The sequence below is a fragment of the Artibeus jamaicensis genome, unplaced genomic scaffold (assembly GCF_021234435.1).
Source record: "Artibeus jamaicensis isolate MK-2021 breed Jamaican fruit bat unplaced genomic scaffold, CSHL_Jam_final contig_335, whole genome shotgun sequence".
NCBI classification, from domain to species: Eukaryota; Metazoa; Chordata; class Mammalia; order Chiroptera; family Phyllostomidae; genus Artibeus; species Artibeus jamaicensis.
The window spans coordinates 3,098,771-3,124,798 of NW_026521800.1; the positions used below are offsets into that span (position 1 = coordinate 3,098,771).

General features: G+C 37.5%; 1 protein-coding gene across 3 annotated transcripts in view; it reads right to left on the reverse strand.

The window, feature by feature from the left end:
- The window catches only part of SSR1 (signal sequence receptor subunit 1), a 38,120-nt gene extending 17,045 nt beyond the window's left edge, over positions 1–21,075 (reverse strand). For all 3 annotated transcript variants that reach the window (XM_037158657.2, XM_053664086.1, XM_037158659.2), the window contains exons 1-7: positions 20,892–21,075; positions 18,338–18,450; positions 13,155–13,242; positions 11,966–12,228; positions 10,321–10,397; positions 9,649–9,727; positions 7,751–7,844 (exon numbers count right to left, since the gene is read on the reverse strand). In XM_037158657.2, coding sequence (XP_037014552.1) covers positions 7,751–7,844; positions 9,649–9,727; positions 10,321–10,397; positions 11,966–12,228; positions 13,155–13,242; positions 18,338–18,450; positions 20,892–20,970 — 793 coding nt within the window. In that variant the 5' untranslated portion in view covers positions 20,971–21,075. The remainder of the gene's footprint in view (positions 1–7,750; positions 7,845–9,648; positions 9,728–10,320; positions 10,398–11,965; positions 12,229–13,154; positions 13,243–18,337; positions 18,451–20,891) is intronic.
- Positions 21,076–26,028: the final 4,953 nt, after the last annotated feature.

Here is a 26,028-nt window from a genome sequence, read left to right on the forward strand (position 1 = left end):
CTGATCACAGAATCATTTTTCTGATGAAGATAACCTACAGCTCTCATCCAATTTACTACTACGTTCACACAGTTGACAAATTTCCAAATAATTCTTAAAACAATATGCTGAACATAATTTTTGAGGATTCAAGAAGTATTTTAGAATCTAGTAGCTGTGTGAATATAGCTAAAGGGGATAACTTTAGCTATAAACAATTTCAACAATTTCGACCACCTACAGCTGGCTTTAAAAGATGGGAACATATGGGAAAAACCCTTTATCACCCACCTGTCTAGCATGTCAAAGTCAGGAGGCAGACAAATGAGAAACAGCATTCTGGAGTCACTGAGCTTTTGGGAAAATGGCTCTAAATATCTCAAATAGCCCCAAAAGCAGCATTTATTTCAGCAAAGAACAAGGTGTATAATGATGCTTTCCAGCCCAATTTCCCACTTACCGAAAGCACCACAAAGCCTAAAAAACCTTAGAAATGAATTAACTGTAGTAAAATCACAACTCACTACAACGCTCTTCATTTTTAGACGACAAAGTCAAACTCTTAGTGAAACTTAGAAGAAAAAAGTTAGTAGTAATAGATTCAGTTTCAAACCACCCTTTCTTTGTTTACATTCTGATGAATGAGACAGAGATGAGTAAAAGCTCTTGACAAATTAGATATTGGCATCTTATATATCCTTCTCTTCATACCACCCTCCCCCAAAAGTAATTAATTCCTTAAAGCTTGAGGCACCTTCCAGACATACCTCCTCCTCCAAGATCTTCAAAGTTCCTCTGGGTTTTCTCCATTATTCTCAAATATGCAAAGTACATGTCTTATCCAAAAGAAATAGGTAGTTTTCCTAAATTACCTGCCATTTGGCTTTAACCCCTCTGTGCTGGGAAAACAATGTTCTAAGACAGTGGTTCTCAAAGTGTGCTCTGAACAAGCAGCCTCAAAATCCCTCTGACATGCAAATTCTTAGCTCCCACCTCAGAACAACTCAGGTGGAAACCCTAGAAGTCCAGGTGATTCTGGTGAATGCTAAAGTTTAAGACCTGCTGCTCTAACCAATGAAGTGTAAGAGAAAAAAAGCACGCAAAATTAAGTAAAAATACTTTTAAAGTTGAACTGAAAATATCAATGATTTTATGATTTGAAAAATATGTATCTTCTATCTCAGTTCACAGAATGGGCCTGGAAACAATGTCACCCAGTATCAATGACCTTTCTCTAAAAATAAATAAAATCTTTAAAAGAGGGAAAAATATAGTTAAACACACAAATCTATGAAAATCTGAATTTAGAGGAGATAATTTTTTAAAAGGAGGAAAAAATTGTAAAAACCTCATTTGTCAACATTTGGGTGCCTCCTTACTTTGAAAATTCAGAAATAAATACAAGAATTTAGCATTCATCCTTTTTCAGTAGAAACTGTTGTAGGGTAACCAAAGTTTCAGGTGATGAGGAAAGCTCTATCAATGTTTCTTCCTCTTGCTGTAAAAAACAATGAAAAAACATCCTCAGGTGAAGAACAAAAAAAGAATAACATGGCTCTGGGGGGGGCGGGTGGCTCAGCTGGTTGAAGTGCCATCCCATATGCCTAAAGGTGAGTTGGAGTCCCAGTCAGGCCACATGCCTGGGTTGTGGGTTCAGTCCCCATCAGGGCGGATTTGAGGGGCAACCTATTGTTTTTCCTCTTCCTGCATCTGTGTTTCTCTCCCTTCCCCTCTTTCTAAAAAATCAATAAGCATGTCCTCCAGTGAGGATTAAAAAAAATATCTTTAAAAGAATACAAGTTAGTAAAAATCAAAGAAATTTCAATTGAAAATCATCACAATCTCTGGAACACTGATTCATGTGAGCATTATCAACTAGTGAACGGTTTAGAGAACTGGACATCTGTGTGATGCTAAACTGATACCCCATAATGAACTTTTGGCTGAAAGCAGAAAGAACTCATCTTTCCTTGTCACACAGAAATATATGGCTACCACCCTAATCTAGTGCTCACTTTAGCATCCCAAATGATGGGACATGATACTTGATGTGATACAGAAAGATATACTCATGAGCTATGATGTATGCCAGAGATTTTCGACCTGTGTGCCCCAAGAATTTTTAAAACATGTAATAACTAACTATTTAGTCTAGGACACTGACCCCTTTTCCCTTTGATCATCAAATAAAAAATGTCAAGAGCCAACACAATTGTCACCTGGTGTGAATGAATCAAAATTTTACCTATTTTTTCTTGTCAGATCAGTGAAAAAGAATTTTTTAGTGTGCCTTAGAATTTTTGTCATTGGTTTATCTGTGCTAAGAGATGAAAAAGGTTGAAAATGGCTGAGATATTCTACTAGCCAAAAAGATCAATTTAAGTCTAATCAAGCCTACAGATTTATCTTCCAGGTTAAATAACTTTTAGCTAAAGACACCAGGAAAAAAGACAAATCTGGCAGGTTGGACTTTTTAGAGCCTTATTGCTCAGTGTGATCAGTAGGTCACACTGAGTAATAAGTACGTTTCTGGAAACGTACCAGAAAGACCAATGCCCTGTCTACTCTTTTTGTTTCTCCTTTTCAGACCCATCAGAAGTGTAACCACCCTCAAAAGGGCATATAATCTTGTTAACTATCCTGTAAAAAGATTACCTTGCCTCGCTTTCTTCCACTTCACATAACCTTCCTTAAGGTCCCTCCTTAACTCCCAATGTATAAAAGAAACTGCAAACTGTACATTCTGGAGAGCATTTGAAATCTTCCTTACTGGCATATTGTTAGTTTGCCTCAAATAAACTCTATACAAATTTTCTTCTACAGGTTTAGATGTTTCTTACATCAACATGTCATATCTGTAATTTAAAGTATCTCATATTATAGAAGTTTTAAAAAGTGACTTTTGTATTAAAAAAAATCTATACTCTAAAATAGAAAATAATCATGCTTTTTGCCAACTACACACATTTTCCACACCCTCTAGATCTCTGATTTCTGAAATGCTCTCAGGACCCCCTTTGATTTCCCAGAATATGAGGCTTCATCTGGGGCCTCCAAGCTCCCAGGGTTTGCTATAATAGCAATAAAGGATTGTGGTTTTATGTGTTATGTACCTCTCAGCCATTTTCAAATTCCAAAAATTAACCAATAAGATGCCTCTCAATGGCAAGCTTGAAATATGGTAAGTTTTTTCACCTCAACTGGATAAATGGATCAGCTTAAAGCTGTTTAGAAGCTCCCTTATTGTTTATAAATCCTCTCAAAACAAGGAATTTCACTTAAATAGGGAAAGAGAAGGAATAATAAAAGTATCTTTGGAGGTGAAACATGGTCCTAAAACAAACTCAGGCTGGATAATCAGATTTTGAGCACGATAAGCAAGTGCTATTAAAAAAAATACAGTATTTAGCAACTTTAATTCTACCTATCTTTGAGTATTGGGTCTCACTGGGAAATATAAGGGCTTTAGAATGAGACAAACGTAGTTGTGAAGCTTGGTAAGTTACTTTTTCTTAAGAGCAATTTTTCATTAGTAAATAGAGGCAGCAGTTTACCTTGCAGAATGAATGCCCAGTCTACACAAGATACTAATGTAACTTCAATTCTTCCTTCAACAAGGCCTCCGTAAGTGATGCATATTATTTATTCTAGCACATAATCACATACCACCTCTGATTATTCAAATATTGCATGTATGTGCTTTATTTTCAAGAAGAAATGTAAATTCTTGAAGAAACAGTAACTAAGTTCTTAACATACCACTCAGAACCTAGTAGAGTATTATGATATAGTACATACTTAATACTTGCTGAATAGACACAATTATATATGGTTCAAATTTTGCTCTGAGTGTAATTCTCATCTTTAAGTTCATGTCAGGGAGGAAAATACTATAAAACGAACCCTCCCAATCTATCATTTAAAAAGTCTTTTGAAGAGGTAGATTCCATAGCAGTTCCAGTGACTATAATTTTTAATGCTTTTCTAATGCAGTTTTACCTAATTCTATGAAACTTCAATTTAAAACACAATGTTTGAAGAAATCATATTTAAACATACCACAGACTTCAAAATTCTGATGCATTATAAAGGCGCTATGGTATACTGTATTTTTCAGACTATAAGACGTACTCCCCCCATATTTGGGAGGTAATGGGGGTGAATCTTATAGTCCGAATGTAGCTTGCCTGGCTTGCTGTGCAGGGGGTGGGGGGATGGGAGCACAGTGGAGCAGGGTCACAGGTTATTAACTATTTTACCGCATTTTTTGCTTCAAAAATTTTCCCCCTATTTTCCTCCTCTAAAACCTAGGTGCATCTTATGGTCCGGTGCATCATATAGTCCTAAAAATAGAGTACATTTCAATCTGATATTTTCTGCTATGGTAAATGTCAGGATTATATGAGAAATTTGTCCTTAGAATAATTTACTCCCTCAGCTACCACCTATGGTGTATGTCCCATCATCTTCAAATCTTGTGCTCAGAACACAACTTCCAAATGCTTACTCAACTGACTTCCTTATCTGAGAGTTCCATGGGCTCCTCACATTCAACAGATCTAATCCAGATTCATCTCTCATGAATACTTGTTCCTCTTCCTATATTCCCTGACATCAATAAGATCATTTCCCACAAAGATGCCAAAGCTCAGACTACTCTAACTCCTCCCTACGATATCCAAACAGTCACCAAAAGCCTGGTCTGCTCAACTTCTGAAACATCTTTCTACTCACTTTCACTCCCATCACTGCTGTCTTAGCTTACTGAGGCCCTAACAATCTTACATTTAAAAGAAAAAAATCATCTTCCAGTAGCTCCTGCTTATTAGCTAGCCATCTTCCACAAAACTATCAATTTCTTTTAAAACATAAATTTGTTATTTCTCTGCTTTAGTTATCTGATGGCTACTTTTTACAACCCAGAAGGAAAAGTCAGAAGTCCTTAGAAATAGCACATAAAACTTTGATGACTCCAACTCCCCTAACTTTTCAAAGCTCTGGTCAAATGTCAACTCCTGTGAATGATTTCCCTACTGTCCTATAGGGGGAAGGCCCTCCTGTGTTCTCAATACTTTGTATTCACTTCTATTTTTTTAATTTTAATTATTGATTTTTAAAGAGAAAAAGGGATAAATATCAATGTGTTATTCCACTTACTTATGCATTCATTGATTTTTTAATTTTCATTTTTGATGTTTGTGATGCACAATGGCTACAACAGGGGTGTGTCTTCAAAGCATGAAGGATTTGCTTGTATTTAGTAGCAGAATCTAACTGCTGGCTCAGTGCATGTATATGTGAACCATTCTTTCACATCTTAAGAAATCATCCTCCATTCTCTGAGGTAGTATGGCAGAGGCAGCTTCAGCAGAAGGCCTAGTTTTACATTACCACGCTTGGGTATAAGGAAGGCATCCTGTGGTGGGGCTCCTTACATTGACTGTGAGTGCATAAAAGAAACATCTCTTCAGAGTTTGCCAGCCTTGGTTTCCAGTAATGTCATCTCAGTATTGAGAAACTTCAATTGTATGCAATGCTTAATTAGCCATGTCTGCATGCAGATTGTCAATTTTCTTCTCCAACTGTTCTAGTATTGAGGCAGATTTACCATGGATTGTATTTTCATCATGTGACTCGCCATCAAATGGCTTATTGCTTCTCTTCCTATTCGTTCTTGCAGCAGTTACTTTTTCTGTGGTAACTTCTTCAGCTATCAGTTCTGAAACATCTAAGGAAGGAGTCTCATTATATCAGACTCAGATTCTTCCTCTGTAATCAATTCAGGACATGCATAGTATGATGAGCCTGCTGGGGGATTGGCAGGCAACGGGAATGGTTGCTGAGATCCAGGGGAGTATTTGGGAGGCCTGCTTTTTTTTTTGTGGGCTCAGCCATTCTGCATCTTTTAAGATGATTCCCACTGGTTGATTCTTGTACGTGCTCTGGTGTACTGGACGATGCTCTACATGAGCCATTTGGCCAGGGACTTTGTACCCACTTTTAGTAAAGCACCTACTATTCAGTAATTATGTTTCAATAGAGAGTTCACTGAGTAATATGGAAATAAGGAAAACAATTCAATTTGCAAACAAATTTGCAAGCAAAACAATTTGTAAACTGAGAAAAGCCTTGAATTCACAGGAAAAGAAATATTAAGTGGCCAGTTAATATGTATAAAGAAGCCAAATGTCATCCTTAATTGTAATAAAAAAAAGATGTCGTTTTTGTCATTGACAGATTAAAACATTTGATAATACTTGAGAATGGTAAGTGAGAAGAGAAACAGGCAATATTGTACATTAGTGAAAATAAAAATTGGTACCATCTTTTGGGAAGCAAACGAGATACTTTCCTTAAAACTACTTAATTTTAGACCTAACTGTTCTACTTTTTAGAAATTATTCTGTGTGGGGAATGGGAAAAATGAGTGAAGGGAGTCAAAAGGTACAACCTTCCAGTTATAAGTCATGAGATGTCATGCTTATCATAGTGACGATAGTTTACAATTCTATAATGTACATTTGAAACTTGCTAAGACAGTAGATCTTGAGTTTTCATCATAAGAAAAAAAATTATCATTATGTGTAGTGATGAATATTAACTAGGCTTACTGTGGTAAGCATTTTGCAATACATATGAAAAAAATTTTTAACCCCATAAATTAAAAAATAAGTACCTTCATTTGTGTTTTTTAAAAATAAATACTTACATATGAACACTGAGTACTATTTGATCATTCTGCTTCACTCACTTTTATAATACTACCACTTTAGGTAGCATAGTACAGCATTTAGTTGCACAAATTCATCTGCGTATTGGCTCCACTGCTTAATAACTGTATGACAAGCTTCTTCATTACAGGTTTAATTGTAAGATTGAAAAGCTCAAAATAACAAACATCCTTCAATACAGAATAGATCTACTCTATCATGGCACATTTATATAAAATACTATCTAGTTATTAAAAAGAATAAAGTATCAAATAAGTAACTATCACAAAGATATCCAAAGCATGAAAACTCATTGTACAACATGTGAGATATAATGCCAGCTGTGTAAAACAAAAACAATAGACACATAAGCTGACATAGGTATAGAAAATACTTAGAATAACATGCAAATGCCAATTACTTATGGAAATTGAATCAGTGGATCCAAGAGGTGATGTTAGCTTTTCGCTTCTGTACTCTTTAGTTTTTACAATGAGGCCTTATTACCTTTACAACAATTGAACAAAAACTTCTATTCTTTTATAAAGATTAATATTCTAACTAATTGCATATGTAATAAAATTGAAATATATCTGTTAAGGAAACTATCATGCAATATTTTAGGTTTATTTTTCAAACTATTCTGGGTACTTAGGAGTTTTTCCAACAAACACAGTGCTAAAAACTGCTTTATTACTTATTAAACTTACTGTAAAGTAGAGCCCCCAATATATAGCAAACCCCATTAAAAAATTCATTGCCTCACCTCTTCTACTTTGCACTGAAGCAACAGAAAAAAAAAGAGAGACAGGAAAAAGATTAGAAAGAGAATTCACACATTTTTATGCAAACTGCAGATATGGAAGTATTTCTAAATTAAAATGTACAAATACTATACAGAACAAAATTTTAAAGTACTTATTAAACATATTATACTAGATTCTATACGAGTAATGGAAAAGATTAAGTGTTAAATAGCACTAACCAAGCACTTTTGCTAAATCTAAAATATTTCATTTCCATTTCAGAGAAAAAGTTCCCAGCCAAGTTAGAGTACTTACTGATCTGATTCAAAGTTTCCTGAGGAATCCAACTCATGTCAACATCATTCTGACTTGATGTACCCATCTCTACTTTCTGTATGGGTCTCTTGCGCTAAGAGAACATAAAAAACAGCATTTTAAGGGAGTTTCATTGCATTGTTTACTATAATTTTTTTTTAAAGATTATTTTTTATTTATTTATCTTTAGAGGGGAAGGGAAGGAGAGAGGGAGAGAAACATCAATGTATGGTTGCCTTTCATGCATCTCCTGCAGGGAACTGGCCTGCAGGGAACTGGCCTGCAACCCAGGCATGTGCCCTGACTGGGAATTGAACCGCGATTGTCTGGTTCACAGGCCCGCGCTCAATCCACTAAGCTACACCAGCCAGGGCTGTTTACTATAATTTTTAAAAAAGACTACTTAAATATCTTAAGCTACCTATCAAGCTACTCAAATGCCATTATAGGCAAATATGTTTTCTCCTACACCTATTCAAGTTTTTATTAATCAATGAAGGGCAATCATGTCTTGCACCAATTATAAAGAGTAAGTAATAAAAAAGAGATCTTTAAACAATGATTTATTTTCAGGCTTTAAAGACATTTTCCTCTGCTACAAAGCTTCACATATTATCAATACTTTCTACTTAAAATAATGAGTTTCCCCCATTTAAATGTTAAAGAATACACAAAATCTTTGAAAAAATGAAAATTATAAAGAATACATTTATTTTTACATTCAACAAAATTCAGGATAAATTCCTGAAAGGTTGCACATAGGCAGATTCCAGCATTGTTAGTTAAATACACTTAAACAGGTGTCATAGATAAAATAAAAACATAAAATCTCATTTAAGCTAACAACCTAAAACTGTGTCCCTAGACTTTTTGTATCAAAACTGCTAGAAAGGTTAAACATAATTCAATTATATTATATAGCCCTTTTCTTAAAAAACAACAAAAACCCTAATTATTTGCCTAAGAGAGTATTAAATATACAGTCTAAAAATTAGATTCTGAATATATAAAAAGGTAACCACAGCTAATTTTTAAAAATGGCTTCATTCAAATGGGAAGAAATTGGAGATGCTATTATACCTAATATATAAAATTATAGCAAGTGTACCAACTATTAGGAAAATGAAGCAAAGAAAGTTACAGAAACTAACATTTAAACACTAAGTGTTTCTCTTTTAAAGAGCAAGTGCTTAGTAATAACACTTATTGCTAATTTTAATGTAAGGGGGGGTCCAGTGGGTATGAATATTTGACACAAATCATGTCGTACTTTCCCATGGAAGAAATAGTATGAGTGGATTTATTTTGTTTTGCAGGGCCAGGCAGTGAGCTGAGGACTGCAGAGAAATTAGCTACCATGTCGAGAGAGAGAGAGAAACCACGATTATATTATAGCAAGTGATTCGGTGTTGCCTCTTTATTACACTCACAAGAAAACAGAAGTCAGACTGATAGAACAAATACAGCCAAATTCATTCTTTCTCAAACAAAAAGACTCACTTAATTGCTAATTAGGAATTACCTCTACAGTTACAGTACTGAAACAAATAGAAAAGCTTCAGTGCTAACAGATAAAATAACATATCTCTGAAGTACAGTGAACAGAAAAATAAAATCTTATGTCAGAGTGTAAGAAGTAAGAATTCTAGCACAATTTAGAGTTTCAACAACATCCGGTAAAGCTCACTCTGGAGGATACAGACTAAGGACACACTGCACATGTGTACAAAAGCCTGAACGAATTCAGGTCACATACCCAAGGTTTTATTTTAAAAGGTACAACAAACCTGTAAATATATAAACTTACAGTGAAAGCCAGAAGCCACAAATAACTGGACTGAACTTAATTTAGTACTGTTAACAATTTTTGGCTATAAGAATCATTCACCCATAATTACCTTTCTGGATTCCAGGAGTTGATGAAGGCCAACAACAACCAAGAGCCCAAGACCCGCAAGGAACATATACATAAAGATACTAATATAAAAGGAGAACATAAAAATGCCTTAATTCATAGGAAATATCACAGCTAATTAAAACTATAATTGTTTTAACTTATAAAAAACACCATAGCGAATCACATCTATAATGCTAACACTATATAAGCTTTCCAAATAACTTGGTGGTAAAAGGGATACAGTATTTTAAATTCAATTTAGATCCAGTTAATACATTTTATAAATTTCTATAATTCAGCACTTACAAAGAACACAATTTTCAAAATAAAATCTTATAATAATTTATATTTTCAATGGCAATTTTTCAGGCATGCAACTTAAACTAGGCTAGTGATCAGCTTAAGAGAATGGGGTGAAAAAGATTTTAGAAGAGGGGAAGAATGGAAAGCCAAAGCTATCTTTTTAAAACAAATTGTTGTCCGTTTCAACTTCCTTTCTGACTTGGTATAAATAATTATAAGAATCATCTAAAGTACAAATTTACCTAGTTAGGATTTCACGAAATCTATAATCCATTCCATTTTCATCATTTAATAAAGACAAGTTGATAGGAGCAAGCCTTCTAGTCCTATTTAAGGAGATCAAGAACTATGTATTTCAACTTTCACTTACGTTTCTCCATCTAACCCATCCTCTCTTTCAATGATTGTAACTGTTTGATTGAAGACAGCATCTTGAAATACATTACCCTGTTAGGAAAAAAAAATCCCCCAAATCTGAAATGCACTGCAACAATGAAAGCCTACAAGAGTTCTTAAAACCATCACTCTAAGATATAATGATAGCTTTTTTATCACTTAGAATGTAAGACTTGACAAAGTCATCTGTAATGGCACTAATTCAGTGTCAGGGATTCAACATTATGAAGTTTATTACTTTCTCCTATAAAATAAAAATGCCTACAACTTGGCCTAAGTTGCCCCCCATTTTCTTTTGGGGACAGGAAAGTTAAAATGTGTAGAATGAAATGAAGCCCACAGAACACTCTTACAAATACCAGCCTGAGGTCCTGTTACGTGTAACCCTTCAAAACAAGACAGAAAGAGCACAAACATGTATAGCAGAAGCAGATCATTTTAAGAACTAGATCTGAACAAGTCAAATTCATGTTTTAAATTAACAATGGGTTGAAAATCAATTTCTTTGTAATAAATGAGTTAGTAAATTTCAGTATCAAAATATTTTTCTGCTATGATCTTAAAATAATTTTGTTAGTCCAATACAATTTCAGTTTTCAAACACTGGAACAGTATATAGCCATTTTCAATGTTTGATGCTTTGCACAAAGGTAGTTTTTAAAAAGTGTTACTTATTGCTAAACTCTATATATAAAGTTTTACTTCAAGATCTTGCAGTCTGTACTTCTGTGTTTGCAACTGCAAGAATCAGAATACACTCATAAAACTATCATTTAAAATGGAACTGAAACTACAAATATAGGCATATTTCAACAGGCATAATATATTTCATCTTGTTTCTGTTTGAAAACAAGATGAAATATATAATTTTTCAAGTCACTTAAACTATAATGTTAAAATAAGCTTAATATGCTATTTTGAAGAAAGGGTGAAACCCTTCCTAACTTCTACTAAGTAATTTTTTTAAGAAAGGGAAAGCTTAATTGCAGCACAAGAAATTTAACTAAGACATAAGGTAAACATGTTGACACTACATGATGATAACAGTTTGAAGAAGCTTCCAAATGGGATAAAATTTCCTTCTCTGAAAGCTTTCTGGAAAGGAAAAGCTTTAGACAATGCTCTTATCTGCAGGTGGACATGATAGCTAGCATCTAGAGATCAATTCCCAGCAGTATAATTGTGGTGGGCTTCTCTCATTCATTCATTGAATAAATACTGTATAATTAAAAATTGCAAGAAAGACAACAGAGCTTATATCAGGCTATTTCGCTGACATAAACCACAAAACTTTACTTCTAAATCTGTATTAAAAATAGTAGACTCTATTGTGTGCTTTACTTTAAGATCTAGCTCGTCACTTCTACTTTCATATTTTAGCATCTTACACTTATCTCTAGTCACTTATCATACTGTGATATTGCCTGTTTACACCCATCTTCTCCAGTGGATTGTAGGCTTTAAGACAGAGACAATTTTTCTTTGCCTCCCTGGTACCTAACAGTTTCAACCACAAAACAGGCACTTGAATGATTAAACACAAAAATACTCAAATGTAAACTGTCTTCACCCATCTCTAACTAATAAAAAAAAAAAAAAGAAAGTTTAGAGGGTCTTACATTCAAATCTTTGTAGTTCAGATTGATGACTAGACCAAAGGGTCGTCCGCCCATGGGCTCTGCAGGAATGAAGGAGTACTCAAAAGTTGCCTGTCTCTGGGGTGGCACTACAGTGTTCAGAGGGAGAGCTGTGAAATTCTGGATATAAAACTGGTAGTCCTGAGGATAACGGAATGAGGCATCTAGGGATTCAACAATAAAATCTTCTGTACCCTTGTTTGTAAAGCCTACCAGGAATTTCACAATGTTATTTGCTGGAAAATCTAAGAAAAAAGAAAAAAAAACCAAAGAGATAGATTAGAAAATGTTCAAAGCGTGTAAAATAAAAAGTAGACATGTCTAAGAGGCTCAACAAAATTCTATTTTCTGTTAGAACATTAAAAAAAAAATCAAGCAATCCCTACCCACTTTGAGCAATTAGTCAAAATACAAATTTGAAGGTAAGACCCAAAGAGGGAGCTACAAAAATAAATGGGGGAGGGGAGAGGACTCTCTTAATCAAATTATACTTTTTGTAGGAATAAAGTTGGAATGTATGTGGGAATAAAACACAAAATTTAAGAAGGCAGAGGAAAATGAATAACTTCAAATAGTAAGTCTTCAATTACACTGTAGCCTACAGAGCTGAGTTTTACCCAGTACAGCACAGGCTTTGGGGTCAGACGGGTCTGGGTCTGAATCTTGTCTCCACACTCTATTTACCACTGGGTAACCCTGAACGAGTTGTTAAAATCTCTAAATCTCAGTTTAGCAATAGTAACTAACCTCACAGGAGTTCTGTTAGGGTTAAATAATACATGCAAAGTATTGAGAATACTGCCATACAGGCCATTATTTATTTTTTTAAATAAAATCTAGGCTCTGCCCAAGTCCAAATTATAAAGATGTAATATTCCACTCAAAATATGAGTTACTTTATTGTGGCAGTTTTAAAAAGTTTTAAAAAGTTTCTTTCAAAAGAATATTTAACTTCTAGTTAAAATGGGTGGTATTTCTTTTTCACCTTAATTTAAATGCCAGGAATACTACTCTATAGACATGGGTATTCATAGAGATTTCCTCAAAATGCATATTTACGCTACACTTGTAAGAAAGGAAGATGAATCTTAAGCATTACTACTGCCTCCCCAAAAGGTAACCTTGTCATTTTAAAAATTCCTACACCTGAGTTAAAACTAGTATCTATTACCTTCTCCTTTCACAAACAGGATAGTTGTATCTGCACTTGGTGAAGCTTCAGGTTCACCAGATACATCTTCTTCCTCTTTATCTTCTGCCTAAGAAAAACATTAGAAAAAGATTACTATGGGGGTGGGAGGGGCAGAGAATACCACCATTTAGAAATAACAAGTTCACTAAGATCTGGGACAAAATATTGTTTCTCCAAGGCTTTGTGGAGATTAGCAGTAGTATGATTTCATTGTAGTTCATTGGTTAAAATAAAAATTCTGGATCAATGCATCTCAAACAGTAATGTGCGTTCCCAATCCCCTGGGATTATGTAGATCTGATTCAGGTCTAGAGTGAAGCCTAAAATTCTCTATTTCTAAGAAGTACCCAGAAAATGCTGATGTTGCTGGTACTCAAACCACACATTGAACTGCAAGGTTCTGGAGTGTGGGTTGGTAAACTTTTTCGGTAAAGGGCCAGATAGCAAATATTTTTGGCTCTGAGAACCACAAGGTCCCTGTTGCAACTACTTGACTCTGTGGCTGCTTTCTATGTGGCTACAGTGTGAAAACAGATACACACATCACATAAAAGACAGGCAAAGCTGGATTTGGTGTGTAGCCACATTTTGCTAACCATGTTCTAGAGTACCTTATCCGCCTACAAAGACATAAATTACACCTCAAAAGTACTTAAAAATGGGAACAAATTTTAGTTTAATACTTTAAACCTCAGAGATTTCTCCCATCATCACTAAGGATTACAAAAAGATTCACATATTTGAAGTGTCCATGCACTTAATAAATCAGGATGCTCAAGGGCACCATTTTTATTAGCACTTAACTTTTTCATTTATGTAAAATACTTTTCTCAGTAGACAGGATTCTGAAGGGCAAAGACTATCTCACAATTTAAAACTTCTCCACACCCAGCCCATATGCTTATGAGAGAAGACATTCAAACATCAGTTTCATGACTGTGCAAGTCTGGGTTTTAAGTATCCTTAATGATAGCATTCATTTAACAAGAGTTAGTGAATTTCTGCTTTTGGGAAAAGATACCCACAAGTAGGAAAGAAACCAAACACAGGAACCATAAGCTGTAATAATAAAGAAGAAGGGTATACTTGATGAACAGTTAAGAGGAACCATCTCTAAGATTTGATTAATGGGTTGTGCAACAAAAAGAAAAGTAGCAAGGCACAAGTTTGAATCACTAGAGCCATATCAAAACAAGAAATGGTTATGCAAGTGGGATGGATGGTATATACTGAATTCCATTTTGGACATACAAAATTTGAGCATCCAGATGGTGCTATACTGCAAAACGAAGCAAATACAGGTATAAAGCTCACTAACTGTAAAGTAGGTGTCCAGAAATGAGAACTGACAGTCATCAATATAAAGTGGTGGTGGGTGAAACCACAGGTTTCATCTACACTAAAGGAGTGAGCAAAAGGAGAGAAGGTGAAGCGGCAGTAACTGGGCAGGGAAAACTAAGAGGGTTGCAGCAGAAGCTAACATGAAGGGACTTAAGAAAAGGGTAGCCTGCAATTGTAAAAAGTGTTCAAACAGGTAACAATGGCAAACACACCCAGAATTTGGCAATTAGGTCACTGGTGACTTAGCGAGAACATTTTTACCAAATACAGGTGATCAATCAATTCAGAGAACAAATGTGAAATGAGCACAAGAGAAAAACTGTAGTTGGCTATTTCAAGAAGCATGCTGGTAAAGAAAATGTAGAAAGGACGGGTGAATAATATAAGTATAAAGTTAAAAATTTGATGGAGTCCATCCTTCATGGCCTTCATTTTCTGACACTGAAGTCAATGTTGCTAAGAATGAAGAGGACCGATTTCAGAAATTGAAAGTGGTAAATGTTTGGAATAACAGTTGTGAAGAACGAGAAAGTATATGGAAGTAAAGGTAAATAACTCATTTATTTTATAGCTAATTAGTGTAGGCTAAGATGTACATTGCTTAGTACCTGCTACCTGGTTGTGCTCTAAAATATGTTGGCTATGACAGGTTTTCCCCAGGACAGTAAAGAAACTGGCAGTACTGTGAAGATGACCTTAGCACCTGGAGGGCAGGCATGCAAGAGAAACTTTTCACTATATACCCTTAACTTTTAAAATTCTAATCCACTTGAATGTCTTATCTATTTTAAATAATACTAATATTTTTATGTAAGCATCACTACAGTGCTTGTTTTAACAACAATCAAAAGTTACTATCACTTCTGTTAAGAAAAATACTTTCAAAGAATGATGAGAAGCTACATTGCAACCTATAGCTTTATAGACTAAAAAGGACAGTCGAGAGGGTAGAAAAGCCCAAGGCTTTAAACTTTAAAAGTTTTCAGTGCAAACTTTTAAACCAATAACTTGCATCTAAACCAGCTGTTGGTATCTCAGATCTTAGGAAAATTTCCCTTCTGTCCCTTAACTCCAGACATAGGCCCAGTGGCAGAGGACCCTTCCATAACTCCCAATTCCTTGATACCTAAGGCAGCTGTATACAAGTTGATAATTGTGGGGAACAATAATAACAGGGTAAATTCTAAGGCCCTCAGTTCTGGAAGTTACTTTTCTAGCCACTCGTACCCTAAGGGCCTATCTTTTTTACTCTACAGGGTTCCACACAAACCTACCACTGCTGATACCAACTTAGTCTAAAGGAAGGAAACATTTTCCCTGCCTCCCTGCTTCAATTTTCCTTAGCCAATTTCTGATTTGAGAAAAGCAACACAGCAAAGGGTTCTAACACTTTTGAACTGATTGGTCATGGTATGAAGTGGACAATTTGAGTTACTCTTTCAACTCTAATAGTTCTCAAGACAAGGGATATGATCAAGGCAAAAAAAAAAGTTCTGGCTAAACTGTAACTATAGCAAAGATCTAACAGTTTCCTTTTCTACTCTTTTCCTCCACAATAAATATATTCCAGTGCTAGAGAGCTGAAGTAATTTCAGAAAAGTGGTTATAACAATATCATCTATTACTAAATTTCTGTGCATGCCCAAATTTCAAAGCCCTAAATGCCAACTCTAATCCTCATTTTCTGGATTCCCTCCTCCTCCCAATGTTCACTCCAATTTATCTCACCACAAGTGGCACTTTCAGAACACTCAAATTTTTGTTACCAACAACAATGGAGGGATGTGCTGACCTAGTCAAATGAACTGGGTCAAAGATGCAGAGCCTAATATAGACCCTAAAAGTATGGGTATGCATATATGTGAAAAGCTTGACACATAGTAATTAGTAAAGGTGTCTTAAAAGAGGGAGATTTAGAAAAGTACAAAAATTAGTAGGGATATTCTAAATCAAGTAAAACAGTATGTACAGATGCACAAAAATGGTAATTCAGAAACCAACAAAACAGCAAGCAGATTAGCTTAGTTGGAAGGCATACTCCCAAAGAAATGCTATGTGAAAAGAGGAGCAGTATCTATATACAAGGCTAATTATTCCGATGTCAACATAACACAAAAATAGGGATGTGGTTTAATCTCAGGGAAAAAAGTTAAAATCTAGAATCCAGTATGGCATAATGAAAAGAGAAAGAAAAAACATCTGTGTATCACAGATTATAACAATCCAAGAGAGGAAATGAAATTAGCTAGAAGCATGCTGCAATAATTCTTATTCTAGCTCAATGCTGCCATACTATTTTATAACAAAAGTGTGAGCTGTATGTTTTTTTTTAATTGAAGATCTCTCACTGGTCCTGCTTCCTTCCATGAGTGGCCACCACCAGGTAGAAAAGGGGAAGTGAGCCAGGTGGCATGGGGAGAATTCATCTCCACAACATTCCATTTATACACAGAACTAGACAGCCAAGCACAGAGTCACTACTGCAGATAGAAGTTGGCAGCATGGGAAAGGGCGGGAACAGGTAGGGAATTGGGGTGTCATTAAAAAAAAAATAGAGGTCCCTGCCCTGGCTGGTGTGGCTCAGTGGATTGAGCATCAGTCTTTGAGTCAAAGGGTCACCGGTTCGATTCCCAGTCAGGGCACATGCCTGGGTTGCAGGCCAGGTCCCCAACAAGGGGCATATGAGAGGCAACCACACATTGATGTTTTTCTCCCTCTCTTTCTCCCTCCCTCTCCCTCTGTAAAATAAATAAATAATTTTTTTAAATGGTTTGGAAAGGCCAAAACTGTCAGGGGTAAAGGAGGAGGAAGGTCCAAGGGGTCGGGGGCTGTTTGGAAACTGGGTGAAGGAACTGCCCTTCCATTGCTGGGATTCCCCCAGCCCCTCTGATCCGGCAGGAAGGGGGCAGCCTGCAATCCCCACGGGTAGGTCTCTGGATGCCAGATGCTCCAGGCATAGGGCTGGAGGGGGCTCACAAAGGTTTGACCTCCAGGGACATGACAGCACTGCCCCCACCTCAGCTTCTCTGCAGAGTACAGCCGTCCTTAGCCTCCTCTTAGCAGTTTGCTTGTAATTCATGCTTTATCCCTGTCAGCTTATTTATTTATTTATTTTTAGAGAGAGGGGAAGGGAGGCAGAAAGGCAGAGAAACCTCAATGTATTCACGAAACAGCAATCGGTTGACTGTGGCACACCGCCAATACTGGACCATGTGCCCTGACAGGGAATCCAACCAGTGACCTTTTGGTTTGCAGGCTAGCACTTAATCCACTGAGCCACACCAGCCAGGGCAGATGTTCTCTAGGCCCTTTACTATTCGCAGAACACACTGCATATATTTTTTATTGTCTGCTCCTCATGCCCTGCCACCAAAACACAGACTCTGCTCCAAGAATATGAATGCCACAACAGCAGAGAAAATACTTGGTTTGTTCACCCTAGCATTCAGAACGGTGCCTGGCACACAGCAGAGCAAGTATTTGCTTATGAAAAGAAAGAAAAAAAGAAACTCAGATTCAGAGAGACAAGATACCCAAGGTCAGAAAGTTACGTAGTATGTATCCCAAATCTATCAACGAATGGTCCAGATCTATTCCCACTATGCTGTTACCCTCATAGAGATGATCTCTCTGCCTGTTCCAGAAAATTCTAAAGATCCATCCCAATGACTGACCTCTATTCTCCCAATTCAATCCATACCAACCACAGTAACAACAGTACCACGGAAGTCACTACAATTAAGAATTTTAAAACACAAATTTATCTACAAAAAGGATAAATTCTAAATATATATGTGCATTAAATCACACATCACACTAACCAAATCTGTGGGTTCATCTTCTTCCACTTCTGCTTCATCATCTTCATCTTCAATTATTGAATCTTCCACCGTTTCTTCATCTTCTGTAAGATCTTGAGCTGCTGCTACTGAGCCTAACAAAACATAAAACAAGCAGTTAACTACCCTGAAGTTAACTAATGTTTTGCACTTCAACAATATTCAACAAAAATTTCCTCTTGGAGCAATTTAAACACACAATGTACTTGCGTGATATCAAATTATAATGCATATAAGAATATTCATATGATTTTTATATTAGTAGTCTTAACTGCATGTTAATTTTAATGGGAAATGCTATTTAATTTTAAAAAGCACCTAACAATGAAAATGAAAAAATGAACTCCTGAAACTAAAGATGCCTTGAATTTCAAATAAAAAACTTTAAGCAATTTTGTTAAGCGAATAAAAATAAGTTTTAAAAGAAATTCCAAAGTTTAATCTGTCATTAACCATACAAAATGAAATAAAAAAGTACTCGTGTCTGAAGGAAATAAGCAATCTCAATATCAAGGCAAGAAACACTGTTATTACAGTTGATTACAACTCAAAACTTAGAACCTGACTGCATGTAATTCCAAGGAACAAACATCTGTGTGGCATCTATGTAAAAACTAGCTTGCATGAAACACATCGTTTAGTAAAAAACCTATACTGTCAACTTCAGGGTTGGCAGCAGAGAAAGTATGCATTTATTTTTGCATATGGCTTCAAATATGATACTTTTTATTTAAATTTCCTCTATACTTAATATGAAAATTAGTTAAACAGAACTATAATGCCAAGAAATTATAGATCTAATTTTATATACAAAAGTATTCTAATTAAGTCTTATTAAATCTATTTCAGGCAAGACATTCAAAAGAAATTTCAAAGATCTAGCGACTCCTCCAACATTTCTCAGGAAGAATGATGATGTGGCAATTCAGCAGAGGGGGAAAAATGTGGGAAAGGAAGCGTGTGCATATGCTGCAATACCCAAGAGAAACTGTATATAGTAAGGACCACGCATGTTAAGTCTTTTCAGTCCTACCTCTCCCTGAACAAGACATTTTTAAAAACTGGTAAGAAAAAAGATCAAGGGAAAAAAAGGAAAGGAAAACATAAAGAAATAAAAAGCCAGTAAGAAAAACATCTAGGTATGACATAATAAAATTGTATTTAAATTTCAGGACTGAAATGTAATGGCTTTTCATCGTACCTTTCAGTGGATAGTAAACTATTTTAACGTTAACCAGTAACAATTTTGTGCCTATGAAATCTAATTAATTTTCAACTGAAAAAACTTAAGAGGAAACATCTTTTGAAAAAAAAACTATTTCTCACACACAAAAAAACTTAAACATATCCAGTTCATTATAGAGACTGATGTCCCTTTTTAAGAAAAAAATTTAAAGCCTGAAAAAAAGCAGTCTGGATTCTATACAGTAAAACTGGCAATTTATCTTTAAAAAACAAAAACAAGAACAAACTGAGAACAAACCAGCAAACAATTAATGAAGGAAAAGAATCCCTCAATCTGCAAATAAATTAAGAGTTTTGATTAATTTTCATACTTGGTTTTCTACTCACTGAACAGAGTCACTTCACTTTGCTTTGCAAAACTTGTGGATACTTGTCACTATCATTCATTGCTTCAACTACGAATTGTAGTGATCATTTAGTCAGACTACAATTTACAGATAAGATCGAAGTTCACGATATAACCAGGGCAAAAAAACAAGTCTGCACATTTTTAATGTTCTGCTATCTAAATTATTTTCAAATCAGGTTAACAGTTGTAAGAAATAAAGCTAAATAATAAGTGTAAAACTAGAATTAGACAGTAATTTTCCAGGACATGGTAATTCAAAAAATAAATAAATAAATAGCGATTTTTAAAAGGAGAGGAAAAAAGGGGGCATAAGTAATAGACATCCCACAGAGAGTCTTAAATCCGCCTGGGACTACAGGATGGACAATACCGGGTGAGAATGGGGAGCTTTTCTGAAATCCAAGACTCTTGGCAACACACAGGGACCAAGGGCTGATAAAAGGGAAGAACAATAGAAAAATAAAAAAGTGCTCTAAGAGTTTAGATGCCTAGAAAACAAGGGTTTCAGCAAATGAATGAAGCCTGGAAACGAAAGACACGTCAGCCCAGAGCCGAGGGATGGGGGTGGAGCGGCGCTGGAGGTGGCCAGAATAAAACTGGCTCGTAGCGCATTCTGGGTTCAGCTGTGCCCCTGGTCCCCTCTCTTTCTCCCACAAACGGACCCGCGGGCTCCGACTACAGCTGCCGCCGCCGGTCCCGGAGTCAAGCCCTCGGGCGGCCACCCAACAAGGTCACCAGCACAGCGCTCCGCGGGAAGCAGCAGAGCCCTCAACAGGATCTCATGCCTCGCGGGACCCGATACGAGCCGGGGGTCGAGGTGGAGGAATATCGGCGAGGCCGACTCCGGCTCCAGAAGCCGCTGCTGCCGCCTCTAGCTTTATGCTTGCCGTCACTGGTAGCTCCTTCCCCTCCGAGTCCCGCAACCCACTCCCCTCGCTTCACCTCCAGGGCCGCCTCTCAGCAAGAGAGTGGCAGGGAACACCAGCAAGAGAAGGAGAAGCAGCCGTGGGAGGAGTCTCATGGCTCGGACGGTCCAGTGTCCAGTCGCGGTCCACGAAAGCTCTCAGCAGCTCCGGGGATAATGGCGTTACTCTTCATCCGGGCTCCCGGCGGGGAGGGAGGAGGCACGTACCACGTACGGCCCTTCGCCACGCCCTTTTGTGTGGCGGAGAAGCGCCGCCAACGTGGCTGTGATTCGGCTCCCGCTGACAGTGCGCCGGAGGCCCACGGAGTCACGTGGCTGGTTGCCTGGGCCTCTGAGATTACCGCGAGAATCAGCTTTTCGCCTTTCTACGGCCTCGCGACCTGGGCTTAGTCGCAGGTCGTCCTCTGTGTGGCCCACTCCATTCAGTATCGTTCGCAGGTGCTTATCTCGCTTGAGTGGCATTCCGCCTGGCTCGATAAAGTCTTTATATAATTTTAAATGGTAGGGATAGTAGGAGCATGAGCTTTCTGTATGTAACGTTGAAAAGCAAAAATATGTTTTGGAATACTTTTTAAAAACCAAAAGCATAAAAAATATACAGTAGTAAAAATTTTTCTCTATCTGCCCATATCCTCACCCATAGTAAACAGTTCTTAAATTCTTAGATGACATTCCAGTGTTATAAATCACCTCAAGCAGTGCCTGGCATATAGAAAGCATTGGGCAAATATATAATGGGGGCAGCAATATCCTTCAGTTTCCTCATCTAGTTTGGACTTTGGGTTGCTTCCAACAGTCTGGTATTTCATGCATTTAAACAATCTGAGTATCAGGTATTGTTGGACTAGACCAATGTGACAAATCATATGGATGGTGAAACAAACTAACCCTTATTGTGTGCTTTCTATTGCCATCACTGCCCCTTAGAACTGTGCTTTCATGTATAATTTAATTTAATTTTTAAAAACCCCTATGAGCTGGATATTATTTACTTAGAAGGAAACTGAGACACAGAGAGGTTAGTAATTTACCCAAGACTTAAAAGTTAGTCAGTGGCTGATGGTAAGATTTGAACCTGACAACAGTCTCATTCCAGCCTCCATGCCCCATTGTCTTAGAACATCTTCTGTCCTGCTCCTTCATTGGCCCAGCTCCTCTCTGCCAGACCACCAATGCCGGGGTGGCTACTGCCACTGAGGCAACCCGGGCAGAAGTAGAGGGTCTCCCTAGAAAGGCATCCTCCCACTTTGCTGCTGATTGCACTCCTATGCATGGCTACCAAAGCTGCCTCTCTGTGCCAAAGCCCGGACTGGTGACCTCACTTTCATGTGGCTGGGAATCTAACTTCCCAACTCTGAAGCACTTTCTGTTTCAGACCTACTCTGAGTTCCTGAGTCTGACAGGTGTTTTGACAAACACATCCTTCTACTTAACTTGCTGCTTTCCCCTAGCACCAGAAAGAAACTGGTGTGGACTGCAAAAAAAGTTGCAGACATTCTGCTAAACTCAAAATCACTCTCTCAGTCACTGGACCAACAGTCACTCACAGACTTTTTCTTCAGAGGACTGATTTCCGGTGGAGAAGATTCTCATTCTTTATGTTAAAGGGAGTCCTGGTAGTTCTGTCTCTTCAGTTCTTATGACATGCTTAGACATAGCCTAAACCTGTGAGGATAATCCAGTTTAGGCTTAACCTGGGACTTTCACTCCAATTATATTATTAAATGATCACTAATGGATTTTAATGGCCACTTGAATTTTAGACAACCAGCTACTAAAAGACACAGGAAGGACAAATACAAGTGTCCTGGACACAAATACAAGCCTACTCTGGTTGTGACTGATATGATGAACCTAGGGAAACCAAAAAAGCATACAAACAGAAAACAGAGACCTGTGTCCAATTGGCATAGAAGCCGTAGGCTATGGATCAGAGAAATAAAATCCTCACCCTAATCTTAGTACCCACAAATTCTGCATTTTTTGTGATCTACATTCTCTCTATATAAGCAGATTTCCCTTGGTTCCCACGCAAAAGCTCTCTCCCCTAGTTGGTTCCAATCTTTAATTTACAGAACTAAGAATTCCATCTACTAGTTTATTTAGGTGCACTCAAATATTCCCCCGTGTTGTCTCACTGTCACCACTACACCTATCACCTTGAAGATAACTGCTTTCCAGGAAAAGAACAATCCGCAGTTGATTCTCCACTCTTGTTACTTTATTCACTTAGAATTTATAAAAGCAGAGCCTTCTTTCCCTTTGATTACTTAAGGTTTCTCTTATCAGCATTAGCAAATGTGCTTAGTAGCACTGGTTTTTCTTCTGCTTTATTCTGCAGGTAACGGTGTAGCTACGGAACTTCCTTATGTCTTTTAAACCTTTGCTCAACCATCACTTTTCAGTGAGGCTTAGCCTCACATACAATGTGAGAAACTACAGCCCTCCTCCCTCCTTCCCCTGCACTCACTCGTGCTTGCTTGGGCTTGCTCACTCTCTCTCTCTCCATTCCCTTCTATGTCCTGTTTTTCCTAGCACTTGTTACCCTCTAACAGTATATATTTTACTGTGTGTCCTGCCTTTCTCCTGTCAGTGTTGTGAGGCCAGGAATCTGTTTTTGTTTTATACACTTTAAAAAAAATCTTCCCCAAAGGATATGTTTATTGATTTTAGGGATAAGATGACACTGATTTTTATAGAGAGAGGAAGGGAGCAAAACGTGAGAGACATCCATTGTTTGCTTCTTGGACACACCCCAACTGGGATTGAACCTGCAACCTAGGTATGTGCCCTGACCAGGGATTAAACCCATAACCTTTTGGTGTACAGGATGAAACTCCAACCAACTAGGCCATCTGGCCAGGGCAAGGCCAGAAATCTTTGGGTCTTTGAATCGATGTTATAGAATAGTGACTGACACCCAGTGGTAACTCAGAAAATATTTATTGAATTTGTTGTAATGTGACATTTTTCCTTCTCATATTTGCAACCTAATTTCAATTGTAGACCTGATAAGAAATGAAAAAGTATCAAGTAAAAAAAAGTTATGTTTATTATATGAAAGCAAAGACTTAAGTGTTCTTTCACAAAGCAAAAGCTAAAAAAAAGCCCACTAGGTTTTGCATACCATACATGTGACAGAAAAAAATTTTTTGTGATCCTTATGAAAAGGGGGCATGATGGGAAAATAAGCAAAAAATAAGGAAGGCTTTCAAAGGAGTCCTGGTTCACCAACCCAACTCTTCACCAAGAAGGAGGGCCTGCCTTCTTTCCCACCCTCCCAAAGCACTATTCCCATCTGGCCCTCTTTCTTCATCATTCACAGAACTCCCCACCAGCTCTCCCATCTCATTTTTCATTGAAAAGAAGAGGAAAAAGTCACAAGCACATGATTACTCACCACAAACCCCACTGCTTACCACCACCTGTACACTCGTGGTCTGCCCTCCTTGCTGTCACAATAAAAAAATTTATAGACCTATCAAAAACCATTTATCATTTGTGGTTTAGATCCCATTTCCTGCTCAAGACATGTGATTCTGAAAGTAGTCCTCTTTTCTCTACCTCCTAATAAATTTCTTTCTCCAATTCACTGCACCTATCAATATACGAATAAACTATAATATTGCACATCTTAAAAAGCAAAATTCTCCTGTGGCCTCTGTTCCCTTTCAGCAATGGCCTCATTTCTGGGCTCTCTGACACAGTAAAACTTCACTAACTCACCTTTTAATTTTCTTATCTGTCTTCCAGTTGGGCTTTTATTTGCACCTCTGCTCTACAACATCTTCATTTTGCTAAATCCAAAAGTCATCACCTAAGCGCCCCCAACCCCTCTTTTAACACTTATCTAGGCTCAATAACAACCATGATTTCCTAGTTTCCTTCCCCCTCCCTCACCCACTCCTTGTCTCTGCCTGGCCCCTCAATGTGGCCTGTTGGAATGGATATAATATTAAGGCTGGAAATTCACCAGTGCGTGTTCTGTGAGAAGCTGTGGAGGTCACTCTGTTACCCAAGCAATAAGGAATACATGGGTGAAAGGGAATCCAGGCTCGCTAAGACCAGTGGTCAGCTGTTCTCCATTGACCAGGGCTGAGGATAAGAGATACTGTGTATGGAAAGGGGCTGATAGCATTGGGGATGACAGATGGCCAACGGCACTATTTAACCAACAGAAACAAGGTGGGCACAATTATCACCATTAGCTGCAAAGTCAAACTGGGGGAGAGGTAATAGGGATGAACAGGAGGAGCAACCTGTAGAGAGCCATGGCACTGGTTAATGAGATAGATGAGCATCCAATGTATTGCTTAATTTATATAATTAAATAAATCAAGAAAGATCAGTAGGCTGAGGACAGTCACCCCAATAAAAAATCATGCTCTTTTTTTCAGCATGGCCTGAGCCAGTTCCCGGTCCCAGAACCCAGTAACTAACTGCAGAGAAGCCAGCTTCCTGTGATTAGAAGCCCTGAAACAGCACCACAATTGACATTCAATAGCGAACACCCCATCCGTCCTCAAAGGAACCGATGGACATTTACTCACACTAATTATGCATCGAGGAAGGGGAACACCCAGACTTTTATAGGCTTATTGAATACAAGGTCTGAACTGACATTATATCCAGGACCCGAAAATACCAACTTGACCCTTTTTTAAGTAGAATTATGTGGGAGCCAGGTCAAGCTAACATTGGGTCCCTGAGGTTATCAGACCTGTCCATATCTGGTTCCCGAAAGTACAGATGGAATGGTGTTTGAAAGAACCCTCATACTGTTTCCCAGTAAGAGCTATTAAGAGTATTAAGGGTATGAAAGCCTAGTGGAAGTTTCTGAAACTGCCACTACCACCCCCTCCCCAGACAGAATAGTAAATTAAAAACACAACCACCCCCCAGGGCAATGGTAGGATGTGTGTCATTCTCAGAGGGGCATTGGTGTCTATTAAACTCCAATTTAACTTGCCAGCTGGCCTCTACAAAAAAAAACGAGATGGATCATGACAGAGGACAAGAAAATACTAAAACTTCACCAAGTGGTTGCCTCAACATCTCATGCTCTAACACAGCAGTTGATCACAGTTTGTCCAGTAACCTTTCTCCTGCATGTTCCCTGGAACAAGACTGACCAGAATCCTAGAGAAATTGGGG